Source organism: Sitophilus oryzae, unplaced genomic scaffold (assembly GCF_002938485.1).
Source record: "Sitophilus oryzae breed Bouriz unplaced genomic scaffold, Soryzae_2.0 scaffold_1582_pilon_pilon, whole genome shotgun sequence".
Taxonomy (NCBI): domain Eukaryota; kingdom Metazoa; phylum Arthropoda; class Insecta; order Coleoptera; family Curculionidae; genus Sitophilus; species Sitophilus oryzae.
Window position 1 is genome coordinate 3,217,281 of NW_022146261.1, and position 16,572 is coordinate 3,233,852.

Genomic DNA, 16,572 nt, shown 5'->3' on the forward strand with positions numbered 1-16,572 from the left:
ACAATTCTTTGACCCGTCGATCGATTTAGATGAAAAAAATCTTTAGGCACTTCTATAACGTAATCATAGCACGAAATAAATTTTTAGGTACTTGTACAATTCTTTGAAACGACGATAGATTTAGACGAAAAAAAAATTTAGGTACTACTACAATGAAATCATAGTACCGAAATAAATTTTAGGTACTCGTACAATTTTTCGACACGATGATCGATTTAGATGAAAAAAACTTTAGGTACTTCTCTATATGTATAACCATATGCGAAAATGTAAAAAAATTGACATATTATATGTCATTCTATTGAGGGTGCATTACACTATCCCTAAAAACGGCGTATCGGCGTAACAGCGTAACGACAGCGAATAGATTTCCAGTAATTCTATTGGCTGAAAAATTCATCTGTCAGAAATTTTATCTGTCAAATTGATCTGTCAAAAATTTCAGCCAATAGAATTACTGAAAATCGATTCAAGGTCGTTACGCCGTTACGCCGATACGCCGCTTTTAGATAGTGTGGATGCACCCCTCAATAGAATGACATATAATATGTCAATTTTTTTGACATTTTCTTTTCGCATATGGTTATACATATAGAGAAGTATCTAAAGTTTTTTACTCGTACAATTTTTGACCCTTCGCGTCGCGTCGCGTCGCCTCGATCGATTTAGATGAAAAAAATCTTTAGGTACTTTTACAACAAAATCATAGCATCAAAATAAATTTTTAGGAACTCGTACAATTTTTTGACACGGTGATCGATTTAGATAAAAAAAAACTTTAGATACTCGTACAATTTTTTGACACGACGATCGATTCTGACGATTGTCATTTCAAAGGTAATTTGACGCCGTTTTTTGGAATCATATGTATGCCATGTGTATACTTATCTAATAAGTAAAGTGTATTCATTTAGAATATTAAGAGATTAATTCAGACGAAAAAAATCAAAATAGGTAGAAAGTATTCTTTAAGATTGTTTCTACAAGTTTTATTTAAAAATTGTAACAGAGAACTATTATTATTATAGGGCCCCTCTCGGACCGCTTGGACGAGTCTAAATACGTAACGAATCCCCGTCACAAGATATAAATAATTTAAAGTCTAATCTGGCGAGTTGAGTTTGGATGAAACTGTAAACAAAATGTTTAAAAGTGTAATGTAATCATTTAAATTTAAATAAAATTCATATAGCAGTAAAGTAGTAAAAAAAGTGTAGGTTTAAAAGCATGAACTTCTGGGAATTCCCTATTTGTATATAGTCTGGGAACCACCTACTTTTCTGGGAAACATACTTTCAAGTTCAATTTATTAGAATTGTGATTAAAGGAAAGCACTATTCTCATTCATATTGCGATTAATGAATATTAATATTAATAATATTATACTACCATATATTACTCAAATTAAGTTTTCGAATACATAGTAAGTAAACATAGATAGAAGATAGAACATATTATAGAGATGCAACCTGCAACCATAGAACGTGTTTGTTATATTTATATGGTGTTGGTAGATAGCATCCAACCGTAAACTGAATATACAACGTATTACTGTAGCAATCAACATTTTTGTTACACTAAAATTACTATTTTAGATCTTAGTGAACGTAGTAATGTAATAAAATTAATTATTGTACTGATTAACTACCATATAATCGAAAAAAAAACGGCGTCAGCGGTGGCATGAAATGAAGATTGCTGTCATTTTATACCGGGTGCGTCTCAAAAGTGGCTCACCGCTATAACTTTTTAATTTTTTTTAGATAAAAAAACGAGATTTGGTATGTAAGTATATGACGGAAATTAGGAATGATTGACGTATTCAATTGTTTTTGGTCACTTCCTGTTTTACCGGAAATGACTACAACTTTTGATTTTTAAATGACACCCCGGGTATATTTTTACATTATTTGATAGAAAATGACACTCTGAATCGAATGACATATCATATGTCAACTTTTGACATTCTCGCTTTAAAAAAATTGTATTTTAAATTTCAATCTAGAGTGCCATGGCTGTGTTAAAAACACTAATTTTTAATCAAGGAGCCTTGGAAAAATAGATTTGATAATCTAATGATTTTCGTGTCTTGTCCGGGCCCGTTGTTATAAGATGCCCAAATCGTATTTTTAATCATATCTCAATTTTTCCAAACGGAACAAGGGAGGCTCGTTAGCATATTTGGAAAAAGCATTTTTTACGAATAATTTGGTACCACACACATGGTATTTCGAGTCAAATTGTCATTATGAACCGCATGTTACAATTTCAAATAAACCATATGAGAAAATGTCAAAAAATTGACATATTATGATGTCATTCTATTGAGGGTGCATCCACACTATCCTAAAAACGGCGTATCGGCGTAACGGCGTAACGACCTTGAATAGATTTCCAGTAATTCTATTGGCTGAAAAATTCATCTGTCAGAAATTTTATCTATCAAATTGATCTGTCAAAAATTTCAGCCAATAGAATTACTGGAAATCGATTCAAGGTCGTTACACCGTTACGCCGATACGCCGTTTTTAGGATAGTGTGGATGCACCCTCAATAGAATGACATATAATATGTCAATTTTTTGACATTTTCGCATATGGTTATACATATAGAGAAGTACCTAAAGTTTTTTACTCGTACAATTTTTGACCCTTCGCGTCGCGTCGCGTCGCCTCGATAGATTTAGGTATCCACACTATCCTAAAAACGGCGTATCGGCGTAACGGCGTAACGACCTTGAATAGATTTCCAGTAATTCTATTGGCTGAAAAATTCATCTATCAGAAATTTTATCTGTCAAATTCATCTGTCAAAAATTTCAGCCCATAGAAGTACTGGAAATCGATTCAAGGTCGTTACGCCGTTACGCAGATACGCCGTTTTTAGAATAGTGTGGATGCACCCTCAGAGTGTAATTTTGTATCGAATAATGTTAAAACACAAATACGACGACCGATTTAAACGAAAAATATTTTAGGTACTACTACAACGAAATCATAGTACCGAAATAAATCTCTAGGTATTTCTACGTACAATTAGGTACTTCTATAACGAAATAATAGCACGAAATAAATTTTTAGATACTTCTACAACGAAATCATAGCATCAAAATAAATTTTTAGATACTCGTACAATTTTTTGACACGGTGATCGATTTAGATGAAAAAAACTTTAGATACTCGTACAATTTTTTGACACGACGATCGATTCTGACGATTGTTTTCAAAGGTAAATTAACGCCGTTTTTTGGAATCATACATATGCCATGTGTATACTTATCTAATAAGTAAAGTCTATTCTTCAATTGGAACAGAGAACTACCATATGATCGAATAAAAACGGCGTCAACGATGGCTATAAAATGAAGATCGCTGTCATTTTATATGTAAAATTATATGGGAAATATCATTGATCGTCATTTCCAAGCCAACTGGACGCCGTTTTTTTTTCGATCATACGGTATTATTATTATAGGGCCCCTCTTGGCTCTCGGACCGCTTGGACGAGTCCATTATAAAAAAGAGCGAGGGACAGTAGGTAGAAAAAACATATGATTTAATTTGTCACGGAAACGTACAGTTTGTTAATAAAAGTGATTTGTTGAAATTCTTCGAGTTTTATCATAAAGTTTATTTTTCGACACCCAACAAAATAATTGTAACGAATTCCCATCACAAAATATAAATAATTTAAAGTCTAATCTGGCGAGTTGAGTTTGGATGAAACTGTAAACAAAATGTTTAAAAGTGTAATGTAATCATTTAAATTTAAATAAAATTCCTATAGCAGTAAAGTAGTAAAAAAAGTGTAGGTTTAAAAGCATGAACTTCTGGGAATTCCCTATTTGTATAGAATGGGAACCACCTACTTTTCTGGTAAACCCATACTTTCAAGTTCAATTTATTAGAATTATGATTAAAACAAAGCACTATTCTCATTCATATTGCAATCAATGAATATTAATATTATATTACCATATATTACTCTAACTAAGTTTTCGACTACGAAGTAAATATAGATAGAATGTAGAACATATTATAGAGATGCAACCATAGAACGTGTTTGTCATATTTACAGGGTGTTGGTAGATAGCATCCAGCTGTAAACTGAATATACAACGTTATTACTTGTAGCAATCAACATTTTTGTTACACTAAAATTACTATTTTAGATCTTAGTGAACGTAGTAATCTAATAAAATTAATTATTATACTGATTAGCTACCGTATAATCGAAAAAAAATCAGCGTCAGCGATGGCTATGAAATGAAGGTTGCTGTCATTTTATACTGGGTGCGTCTCAAAAGTGGTCCACCGCTATAACTTTTTTATTTATTTTTTTTTGGATAAAAAAAACGAGATTTGGTATGTTAGTATATGACATAAATTGGAATTGATTGACGTATTCAATTGTTTTTGGTCACTTCCAGTTTCACCGGAAACGACTACAACTTTTGATTATTAAATGACACCCCCGGTATGTTTTTACATTATTCGATAGAAAATGACACTCTGAATAGAATAATATATCATAATATGTCAACTTTTGACATTTTTGCTTAAAAAATCTTATTTTAAATTTCTATCTATTATAGAGTGCCATGGATGTGTTAAAAACACTAATTTTTAATCAAGGAGCCTTGGAAAAATAGATTTGATAGTCTAATGATTTTCGTGTCTTGTCCGGGCCCGTTATAAGATATCAAAATCGAATTTTTAATCATATCTCAATTTTTTCAAACGGAACAAAGGTGGCTCGATAGCATATTTGGAAAAAGCATTTTTCTACGAATAATTTGGTACCACAATTTGGTACTCGAGTCAAATTGTCATTATGAACCGCATGTTACAAATAAATCATATGTGAAAATGTCAAAAATTGACATATTATGATATGCCATTCTATTCAGAGTGTGATTTTCTATCGAATAATGTAAAAACATACCGGGGGTGTCATTTAAAAATCAAAAGTTGCAGTCATTTCCGGTGAAACAGGAAGTGACCAAAAACAATTGAATACGTCAATCAATCCTAATTTATGTTATCATTTTAATAACAAAAACATACCAAAACTCGTTTTTTTATCTGACAAAATAAAAAAGTTGTAGGGGTAAGCAACTTTTGAGACGCACCCGGTATACGACGATCGATTTAAATGAAAATAATTTTTAAATACTTCTACAACGAAGTCATAGTATCGAAATAAATTTCTAGGTAATCGTACAATTTTTTGACACGACGATCGATTTAGACGAAAAAATTTTAGGTACTTCTACAGCGAAATCACAGCATCGAAATAAATTTGTAGTTACTCCTACAATTCTTTGACACGACGCGCTGATCGATTTAGATGAAAAAAAATTTAGTTACTTCTACAACGAAATCATAGCATCGAAATAAATTTTTAGGTACTCGTACAATTTTTGACCCGCCGATCGAAATAATTTTGTTTCTAATATTTATTAGCCGAACGACCGGATTTTTTTTGTCTGAATTTCTTAATATTCTAATTAAAGTATGAGCATTTTGTTTTCTACCAAATATAACACGGCTATATCTTCGTTTCCCTTTAATAGTTTGCTTTACCGTGTTGCCGGTTCTTGGGTCTGAATACATCGATTCAACGTAAATCGGCTTATACACTTATACTAATGTCGAAGGTGGCGCCGCCCGTGACAATACCGGTGTACCCCAATCGTATATAAAAACATAAAACCATTTTTCAGGCCCAGCTGAAATTTGGTCAGGGAAGTGGGGAAACCGTTCTAGACGATAACCACTGAAATCGTACTCAGACCCGACCCCGGGCCTGAAATGTCGAAATCGGGTCTGAGCCCAATGAAGCCACGTAGTTTTTTGGGCTCGTATAAGCGGTTTAATAAATCTATATATATATATATATATATATATATATATATATATATATATATATATATATATATATATATATATATATATAGGATCCTATATCTCCTACGAAGCAAAGGGCTCCGATAAAAGGGCTATATATATATATATATATATATATATATATATATATATATATATATATATATATATATATATATATATATATATATATATATATATATATATATATATATATATATATATATATATATATATATATATATATTATATTTTAATTTTATTAATTAATGATCCATATATCTTATATAATTAATTATCTTTATATTCAAAAAACAAATAGGTATTGAATAATAATTGAACTCTTACGGTTATCTCAAAACGTTCCAAATATAATAATATAATCAAGATAACCGAAGTTTCACAAAGTGAAAAAGTTTTTATTAAGTTAATATCTATCCTACTACTTAATAATTTTTCATTGTACATTAAAAAATCTAATATTTTTTAGGTTCATATGTATCAACATACTGGAAAAATGCCATTTAAATGTAAAATATGTGAAAAAACTTTTCCATTCCAGCACATAATGGAAATACATATGCGTACACACACTGGTATTTTTTTTTCCAGCTTAATTAGGTTATTTTAATCTTAAAAATGTATTTTAGGCGAGAAACCTTTTCAGTGTATTTCCTGTGGCAACGCTTATCATGATAAGACAACAATGCAAAAACATCAGAAGAAAAAGCACCCTGAAATGCCTTTGCAAAAAGTTGTAAGAAGTGAATATAAAATGACAAAATTAATGTAGAGTTTTGAAAACCAAGATCTTTAAATTAGTTTTCTCTTATATATGGTGTATTTTATAAAAATATTTATTTTTTTAGAGATCAGAATAAGATATATCTTTGAGAATGATAAATCTTTGATATTAATTCAGTTCAAAGTGTAAACCTCAAAGTGGTGATACCGTCCCCCACTTCTTCGAGGGTAATTAAGTACATTTAAAAAAAAATTAGAATACAATATATTACTTTCTCCAAAATAATTTGAACAATAATCGGCACGATGATATATATACACATGACATATTATACACTTGGTGATTCATGGCTGTTGGTAAGTTATTGATAACGGGTGACGTGATAAGATTTTTCGAAAATTTGGATTCTTATACATACTCATCTGCTCCATCTACTAAAATGTATTTCAGCCAGTAACGGCCTCATCAAAGGTCGCCACCGGCTGTATAAAACCTAAAAAAATGGCGAATATATAAAGCAATCAGTTTTATAATAGAATTATTTCGTAATAAATTTTACGTACACTGCTATTTCTCATAAAATATATTTATCAAACATATATACAGTTTTTTAATGAACTATGCAACTTGTGCGCTATTAGAGAATTTTTAGGCCCTCTGCAGCTTTAAGTCGTTATACCTTATCCTTACGTTATCCGTTATACTGCTAATGTGCACTCTTGGCAAAATAACGAATTGCGTTTCCTTTGGCGTCTTCAGAAAAGCGTTTTTGCGGCTTGACTACAGGATGTACTACGTTATTTATTTTGGCAGGTGGCGATTATTCTAATCAAAGCGTCAAATAATTTATAGGTATGAATCATTGAATGTTAGTCAGAGGTTGAGTCTTATTTCTTAGTTTGGTGATTGTTACAACTATTAACTCGTGCTATTAACATTTGTGCTATCTGTTGACAGCTGGTATTCAATACCGGTGTTGCCAAATTTAAGTTTAGAAGATAAATTTTTTAATAATATTTTACTAAGCAGGTCATTAATCTGACGAGGAAATACTCGAGGATTCGTTCCGAGTAGATATAGAGTTATTCATAAAACTACATTGCCTAACATTTATTTTAATTAAATGTTTAATGACTGCAGTAGATCCGACAACAGTGTACAAACTTTCACGTTATTAGCGTTACCGATATTTGTCCGTAAGTAGCGTAGTACCGTATGATCGAAAAAAAACGGCGTCCAGTTGGCTGGGAAATGAACATCAATGACATTTCCCATATAAATTTACATATAAAATGACAGCAATCTTCATTCCATAGCCATCGCTGACGCCGTTTTTTCTCGATCATACGGTACGTTATCCCTTATTAGCGTATTCGGTTATTTAAGTATCAATGCGCATTCTCTGTATAACGTATAAGGCTTAGACAAGGAAAGAGAGGGGACAGGTAATACGGCAGCTGAAAGTGAGGCAAGTTGTCACCACACGAAATAGGTCTGTTCACTAAAAAAAAATGCACTAAAAGCGGTAAAAAATTAATGTTTTAGTATTATAATACCAATTAAATAACTTTTTTTCAAAAAAAATAAATTCCTTTGACAAGAGAGACTCTTGAAGTTATGCGCTCCGTTCAAATTAAATAAACGCGCTCTCATTGGCCTGACGTCACATGCCTGCCGCACGCTGCTCCACTTGCGACGGCAAGACCGTGATTCAGTTTGACTGGGACACTCAATGTACTTCAATACAAGGTATTGAAGTACAGTCGACATTTACAGCAGTTACAATATTATTTTTGTTGTTGAATACCGTAAAAGAAGTTGTATTTGTTGCTAAATATGGAGGAGGGTTTCCAGAAAGGAGATTCACATAATTTACCGCAAGTAGATATGTTAATAACAATAACGAAATAAGGAAAAAATACTTAGCACAAATAAATCTGCAAATGTTAGCAAGAGGTGTTGAAAAAGAAATATTTTGCGTAGCACACCCCAATTTTGAAACTACAAAGGCAAGGAAATTACTGTTATCAACGTTAAATATGATGAGGATTTTACAAAAGGTCTTATTGACTTATTGTCTGCCATACACTTTTGGATAACCAACATTTTTAAATTACTGTATGCAGTTTTACTGAATAAACATTTAAGATCTTAATAAAAATATCGTTTAGGAAACCATTGTTTTATTTAGACACAGTATAATCTTAATGTACTATTGTATTATAATGGGTTTTTGTAAGTTTATTATGGCACAGAAAATACTAACTATGTTATCTAGTTTTTGAACCATTGCTGAAGAAATAGTAGAGTGGGATCCTAACATTTTAAAATGTCGCAAGCGATTTATTATACGTTCAATATGTATTCGCACACTTGCAATTCGTTTTGTAAACAGAACGTCATCCTTGGTCACTTTTACATTACTTACAACACTTGGAGGTCTGATTAATGTACATTTTTTTCCTTAGGGATGTTTCAATTTGTTTAAAACCTCGGTCTGCCATAATAACGCAATTTTCTGGAAGAACATTTAAATATCCACAATCTTCAAAAATTGCAACATCGCTTGCGCGTCCTCCATACTCACAAGATATAAAGTTTATGAAACCATCAGGAGGGGGGTACATGATATCAAACACTTTATAGTGTTACACTTTTTATACTCGGACCAAGTCAGCTGTTTGTTGACCAGTTTGTTGAACAGGGTCGCTAGGTTTTTGAATTTCAATTTCCAAGCAGTCGATGATAGACTGTACATTGTAAAAAGATATTCGAAATTGAATGGGAAGATTTGAATATATAAGGAAAACTTAAACAATTAGTTTTAAAAGTAAAATTTGATATAAAAATTGCCGACTCTGAACTGTCTGAACTTAGAGAGGTAAAAAGTAAAGTGCGTGTTGAAAAGTAGAGTAAAAAGCGACATCTTGGAACTGAATTGAATTAAAAACTGTGATTAAGTGTTAAAACTATACCTTGTAGATCCTTTGTTTGCGTAAAATACAAACGTGTCTGAACAGAGGCTATATAATTTTACAATAAGGACTTTCCATCGACTAATAATAATTGAAGGGTCGTTTATGACTAAGCGTAAAACAGAATCGGTACAAATAATTCTGAATACAGTGGCGTAACTTGTAGTACAGATAAAACTTGACTACAACTATGTAACTAATCTAATTAAATTTAGACAGGGATACAAGAAAACGGCGCAACGGATCCGTCTGTTATGTCTCTGGTAAAGCGCTGCGCGCGATTAGCGAGCATGTGACGTCACACCCACGGTAGCTCTCCTGGCAGCGTTTTCCCGCCTCGACGAAAGGATTCAAATTGAATTACGAATAACTCGAAAAGTATATGAGTATTTGTTTTCAAACTTTGTACGGTCTTTCAATATGCACAAATTTATAATTTGCAGTAGAAAACTAAATTTTGTTGACAGACCTATTCTCCAATGGTGTAGCATCAGAAATTAGCTTGTACCTAAACGGTACAAAATATTTATTAAAACGTAAACTAATATATCGTTCATTTTTGAGTAATGCATATACAGTTTTGTATTTTATAGTCTCACCTTTATAATATTAGAATATCTAAGTCGATAATGCAAAATTTATTTAACAGTCACAGTGGACTGATTATCAAGACAATTATTTATTTATTAACGTGTGTATAATGTATAATTAAATAAAAAATAATGTAATAACATACGTTTTAAGCGTGTATATACATATATACTGTATGATCGAAAAAAACGGCGTCTTGTTTGTTTGGAAATGACAATTTCACAAATGAATATTAAAAATTACATTATTCATTGAATCCATAAGCAAGTGTGAAGGGAATTGACTAGATTCATTATTATACCCTATAATCGAAAAAAAACGACGTCTGAAGTTGGATTGTAAATTACGATCGATGATATTCCCCATATAATTCTACATATAAAATGACATAAAAACTATACAAAACGACATCGAAAAAGACGGCGTCAGCGATAGCTATGAAATGAAGATCGCTGTCATTTTATATGTAAAATTATATGGGGAATGTCGTCGATCGTCATTTACAAGCCAACTTGGACGTCGTTTTTTTCGACCATACGGTATAATAATGAATCTAGCCATTCCCCTTCACACTTGCGTACGGATTCAATGAATAATGTAATTTTTAATATTTGTTACCTTCAATCATAAGAATATCCTAATTTTCCACAAAAAAATAAACAATTCTAGAAGCTTTGTGTTATTTTATTTATATTTAAATTTTTATTAATTACTCACTGAGTCTATTATTATACACCTAAATTAGCAAATTTTTTGAAAGAATATTTAAAAAAATATATGTAGTAACAAGTAGCCCACCACAAGTTTGTCCACCCCCAGCAAATCTTGGCAGGTATATTTAAGTTTTATATAACAAATATACATATAGATTTTTTATCACTAGAATTTTAAATGTTTTTTTATAGTTTACAATTATTTTACATATTTGATAACAATACTTTATACATTTTTTTACATGTAAAATATATAAAAAAAGTTTATTGCAGAAATTGTATTTCTCTGATTATAATTCCCTACGCCACTGGAGAAATCCATGCTGAGTAACATTATTTATAGTTTCAAACATTAATTATAATAAAGGATATTGAAAATAGTACTTGGAATTATTAAAAATAGTAATTCCAGTCACTTTTTTCTCGCTTCGGCCTTTGCAGCCATACGCTGAACATCTCACCATACTAAACAATACAGTTTATAAATATAAAACAAAACAGTTGTCACAAAAAACATAAAAATTCTCTCGGTGTCACCTCGAAATTTTGTCACCAAAGTATGGCCGCCGATCGAATTTTGGCCTCACTAACCGATCACGGGAGAATATGCGTGTTAGCCGTCCCCTCTCTTTCCTTGTCTAAGGTATAAGGTATAACGGAATATGTTTAGACGGCCTAAAAACTCCCTATTAACGTTACCGCATGCCGTTATTTAGGTGGAGAAGACACCGTGCGGTAATTTGACAGTTTCGGAACGTTATTTTATCACTTGAGATACTGTATTTTTATAAAAATTGAGATAACTCTTTACTGGGTTAAATTGTACTCTTTCTTAGACACATTTTCTTTTAGACACCAATTAAAACTTCTGATATATTTAATAGCTATTTTTTATAAAAATAATGAAAAATTATGAATATAGATGCTCTTTTGATTGACAAAATCAGAAAACTAGGTTAAGGCTAAATTTTTAAAAATATTGGCATAATCGTCAAAATCGATCAACGCTATTTTGTGTTGCCATAACTCGAAGTTCGACAAACGCAAATGTCAAAATAACGTCAGCGCTAATAGCGCAATTGCGGCAGTATTGGACTTTGTAATAACAGTATTGTACTCTACTGTTATTTTTTAGCTTTAATGACTTTACTGTTAAACATCTAAAAGAGCATACACGTAGTTCAAATCATAAAAAAACTTCATATGTATTTTTTTTCTTAATAATAAAAATAACATTTATAAACAAATCAAACTCTGGTATAATTTTTAGAATACGTTTATATATTATTAATAAGAAAATAAGTATTAAAAAAATATCATTATTATTAATATTAAAAAAATAGTTTGGTCTTTATTTATTTAAGTACCGTGTGGCCAACTAAGAATGGACGCCGCACAGTGGAACGGCTATACAGGGTGTCCCAGAAATAAGTGCAAATATTTTAACTGGTAGTATAGTCCAACCCCAGAAACACGCCTATAAGGTTTTTTCGCGAACATTTTTTTTTAAAATTCGGTATTTTTTGAAAATTTTTTTGGAAATTTTTTTAGTTTTTAGTTAAAAAACATAATTTCTTGATAATATGGCAACATAGGTAGTAGATTAAATTTACAAGAAAGAAAATCCAGAAAAGATCCAGTGGTTCTGAAAATGTTTGCAAAAAATCATTTTTTTTGGAAATTTTCAAAGTAAAATAAATCCGTTATTTTGGACTTATGTGAAAAACGATAGAGAAAGAATATGTTTCTTTTATCGAGATCTACCACCCCTTAAAATATTTGCACTTATTTCTGCGACACCCTGTATATGAAGACACGACATTGTGATATTTTAGAAAATTTATTTTTACATTTCATACCAAATAAACTTTTAGTCACGTGATTAAGTTTTACCGGCACAGCCTTGCCCACTTTTATATATTTTCTTTTAATTAAAATATTTTAGGACACAAAAATAAATTAATTATAAATATATAAACAGCTATTATTTACATCAAAAAAAACTTACCTTCTTAACAGCACTTAAGAGACATAAAGGGCCATTACTACCGCTTTCCCGTTTAAAATATTCTAATAAACTTGCGATGAGTTTTTTATGGCTATTAAGCTATCTTGTACACTTAGCACTAGAAGAGGTTCTAAAAAAAACAATGTTTGACTGCAAGGCTAGTAAGTCAAGATCTTTAAAATCTGATTCATTTATATTATAAGAAAAGTTGGACGCATTTCTGAATAAAAATGAAAAAAAAAATAGTTATGATAAAGTTTTAAGTTTTTTTAAACGGCACCCCCCCCCCCCATTTATCTGTAAATAATTGGATTCGGCATAAAATTCTGCATATAAACTAAAACTTTGGTTAAAAACATTATATTCGAAAAGTGGTAAAAAACTGGAGTGAATATAACTTTATTAATACTTAGCTATATTTTCCTAAACAACAAGGATAACAGAATAACTCCGCGTAGAAAAATTTACATTATCCTATACAATATGTCCCTGGATTGCCTTTACAAGAGGAAAAACTTTTTTATTATTGACATTTTGAGAAAAAGAGTTTTATAAAGAATGCATTTTTCTCAAAATGTCAATAATACAAAAGTTTTTGCTTTTGTAAAGACATACTGTAGAGGGTATTTTTCATGGTGTCACCAAAATCGGCATATTTAAAACGCTATATCCCAATTTTTTAAAAGCCACACCCTGTATATTATTTTTCTTTCAGATGCAGAATTAAAAAGTGACAATTTTTTGTATTTAAAGTTTCTCTAAAATGTTAACTGTTTCGCAGATATTTGCGGTATAATATTATACAGGGTGGCGTACCTCATTCGCGTCGGTTGATTATACGAAAAGGGAAAGATGTAGAAACAAAATATTTTATAGGTACATGTGGGGAGGCAATGTGCACAATTTAAAATTATTTTGAAATATACAGGGTGTCTCAGAACTAAGATCCATACCAAAGTTATATTTTTTCTTATGGAACACCCAGTATTTTATTGCATTTTTGGATTCTTGGGATATGTTTAAAATCTTTGGTTTGGAGATATTTAAAGAAATTTAAATTTGTCGAATTTTCAGAAATCATTAACCTATACCTACGTTTTCTAATTATTTTATCATAAACATAGTTCATAGATTACTTAGTTTTTCACTTTCCAGCGAAAGATATGAAATAGAAAGAGATTACATTAGGAATGTAGCTGAGTGTAATGGATATTCTCCTTCACTAGTAGATAAAATCAGTGGAAAACGTAGGTATAGGTTAATGATTTCTGAAAATTCGACTTTTCCAGTGGAGAAAGATACGTCAAAATATTTTTCAATACCGTTTGATAGAGAGTTATCCCGTGGTCTAAAAGGAATTTTTAAGAATGTCAATTATAAACTTGTGTATAGTGCTAATAATAAATTACAACAATTATTAGGTAATCCAAAAGATAAAACACCTCCACTGGAAAGGTCGGGTATTTATGAAATTTCTTGTAAAGATTGTAATCAGAAATATGTTGGGCAAACTAGAAGATAAATATTAACTAGATTTAAAGAACATTTAGCTCAGATAAGATATGGTAGACCGGATAAATCTTACGTTGCCGAACATATTGTCGATAAAGAACATTGTATAGATCTTAATAATTTAAAATTAATTAAACAAGTCTCAAATTACAGGCAATTAGATGCATATGAAAGCATCAGAATTAATAAATGTAAAGGTAGTATGAACAGAGACAACGGTCCAATTCCTTCAAGTTCTTTGTTCCTACTACTCTAGTGGCGGAAATTTAACTGTTACGCTCGGTGGGCTCTGACTCGATTGGCTAGATCTTACCACGCCCACTCGATGCCCACTGAGCGAGTATATAAACGCTCAACTTGGAGATTGTATTTTAGTTTATAATCATCTGTTGATGATGCTAACATGGTTAGCGAAACGCGCGTCCAGTGTAAGAGTAAAAGTGTTTTGGTGTATTGTGGTGATTTACTGTTTTATTTTGCTGAAAGGTGTCAATAGCCCATTTCAGTTTTTCTTCTGTTATTACTAGCTTGGCCATCTCCGATTTAAATGAAATTTGGGGTGCCTATGTTTTGCTTAGCGCATAGCATTTGACATTCTGAAAAAAGGACGAAAAGTACGGGAAGGATCAAAACTACCCCCACCTCTACATAAATTTTAGATGAAGAATGTTCCAACGCCCAGGATGGCTGATTTTTTTTTTGGTAAAATGGTCCTTCTAGTATTAGTATGTTTTTTGTCTCTTGTAAAAAATGCCAGATCACATAGTTTTTGAGAAAACACGTTTTTGAGAATATTTTTTCCGAAGACCTATAAAATATACAGGAGTTCTAATATTCCGTGGATATAGGACAACCACGTATTCTCTGAATCAAAATAAGTTAATGGTACACAATTTACCACTATACAAAAGTGATTCGTTTATCCGTTAGAGGGCATCAATAAAAATAAACCAGAATGTTAATTAATTTATAAATTGATGAAGCTTATTTTGAAAGATCATTTGTGGTATTAACCAGCATTCCATATTTTCGCCAACTAGGGTATTAGCGTATACTAGATTTTATGCGACTTGATGCGAAATATTTTTTGTAAGTCAGCTTCGGAAATTTTTTTTTTAAACCATGTGCGGTTGTCTTTTTTTACAAGAGACAAAATATGTAGTAAATAGCCTAGATAAAAATACTAGAAGAACCATTTTACGAAAAAAATCAGCCGTCGGTGGAGTTGGAAAATATTTCTAGAGGTCGGAATAGTTTTCACCCTTCCCATATTTTTTCTGTTTTTTTTTCAATAGTCAAATGTTAAAGCGCTTAGCAGAGCATAGACACCCCAAATCTCATTCAAATTAGAATAATGGTTTTTAAAATATATATACAGGATATCATTGAAATGGTGTAAAAAAAATCAAGGAGTGATAGTACTCCTAAAAATAGTAAAAACGGTTCCTGTAAGTATAGGGCGGAATGCACATTAAGGGAGTTAGGGGCTCTGAAAGGGTGAATTTAAAAAACGGTTGTTTTAAAATTGTAGGCTTAAAAAATGAGATAAAACTTCGAAAAAAAATCCTCTGCCATAAATTTTGACCCTAAATTAAATGGTGATACTGAAAAATTATTTGGAAAAGCGGAAAGGGTAGTTTTTGCAAGGGTAGGGGGTTATTTCGTGAATAACTTTTGAGCTTATATTTTTTCAACGTGGGTTCATTTTTTGAAAACTACATACTTTTTCCTACAAAAAAGGTACTCTTGTTGCACATCGTCCAGAGCGATGGTTTTCGAGAAAATTGAAGGCAAAAAATTGCTCTGATGGATTGCTAACTGGTTAATCAACATAAACTTATGAAAGTTATGGCGGTTCAAAAGTAACCAAGTAGTTATTAAATAATTAATTGGAAAATCAAAATTTCATGATTTTTAAAACATCTTATTGCTTTAAAAACGAAATAAACTTTTTTGGTTTTAAAAAAAATTGGTTTACCCAGTGCCGATTAATACTGAAGAGCAACTACGGCAACGCATTATTGACTGTTCCAATCAAATTCACAGGGTACTTACGCAGATCGTGGAGAAGAAGATCAGATGTTTACATTGAAATGAATGGTGGTCACTTTGGACATTTACTATGAATGAATTAAGGAAT

The 16,572-nt window shown here is 31.2% G+C and overlaps 1 protein-coding gene across 1 annotated transcript in view; it reads left to right on the forward strand.

Annotated features, from left to right (window-relative positions):
* The window catches only part of LOC115879535 (zinc finger protein 585A-like), a 35,286-nt gene extending 27,390 nt beyond the window's left edge, over positions 1-7,896 (forward strand). The window contains exons 10-11 of the mRNA XM_030896420.1: positions 6,379-6,484; positions 6,539-7,896. Coding sequence (XP_030752280.1) covers positions 6,379-6,484; positions 6,539-6,681 — 249 coding nt within the window. The 3' untranslated portion in view covers positions 6,682-7,896. The remainder of the gene's footprint in view (positions 1-6,378; positions 6,485-6,538) is intronic.
* The last annotated feature ends 8,676 nt before the right edge of the window (positions 7,897-16,572 follow it).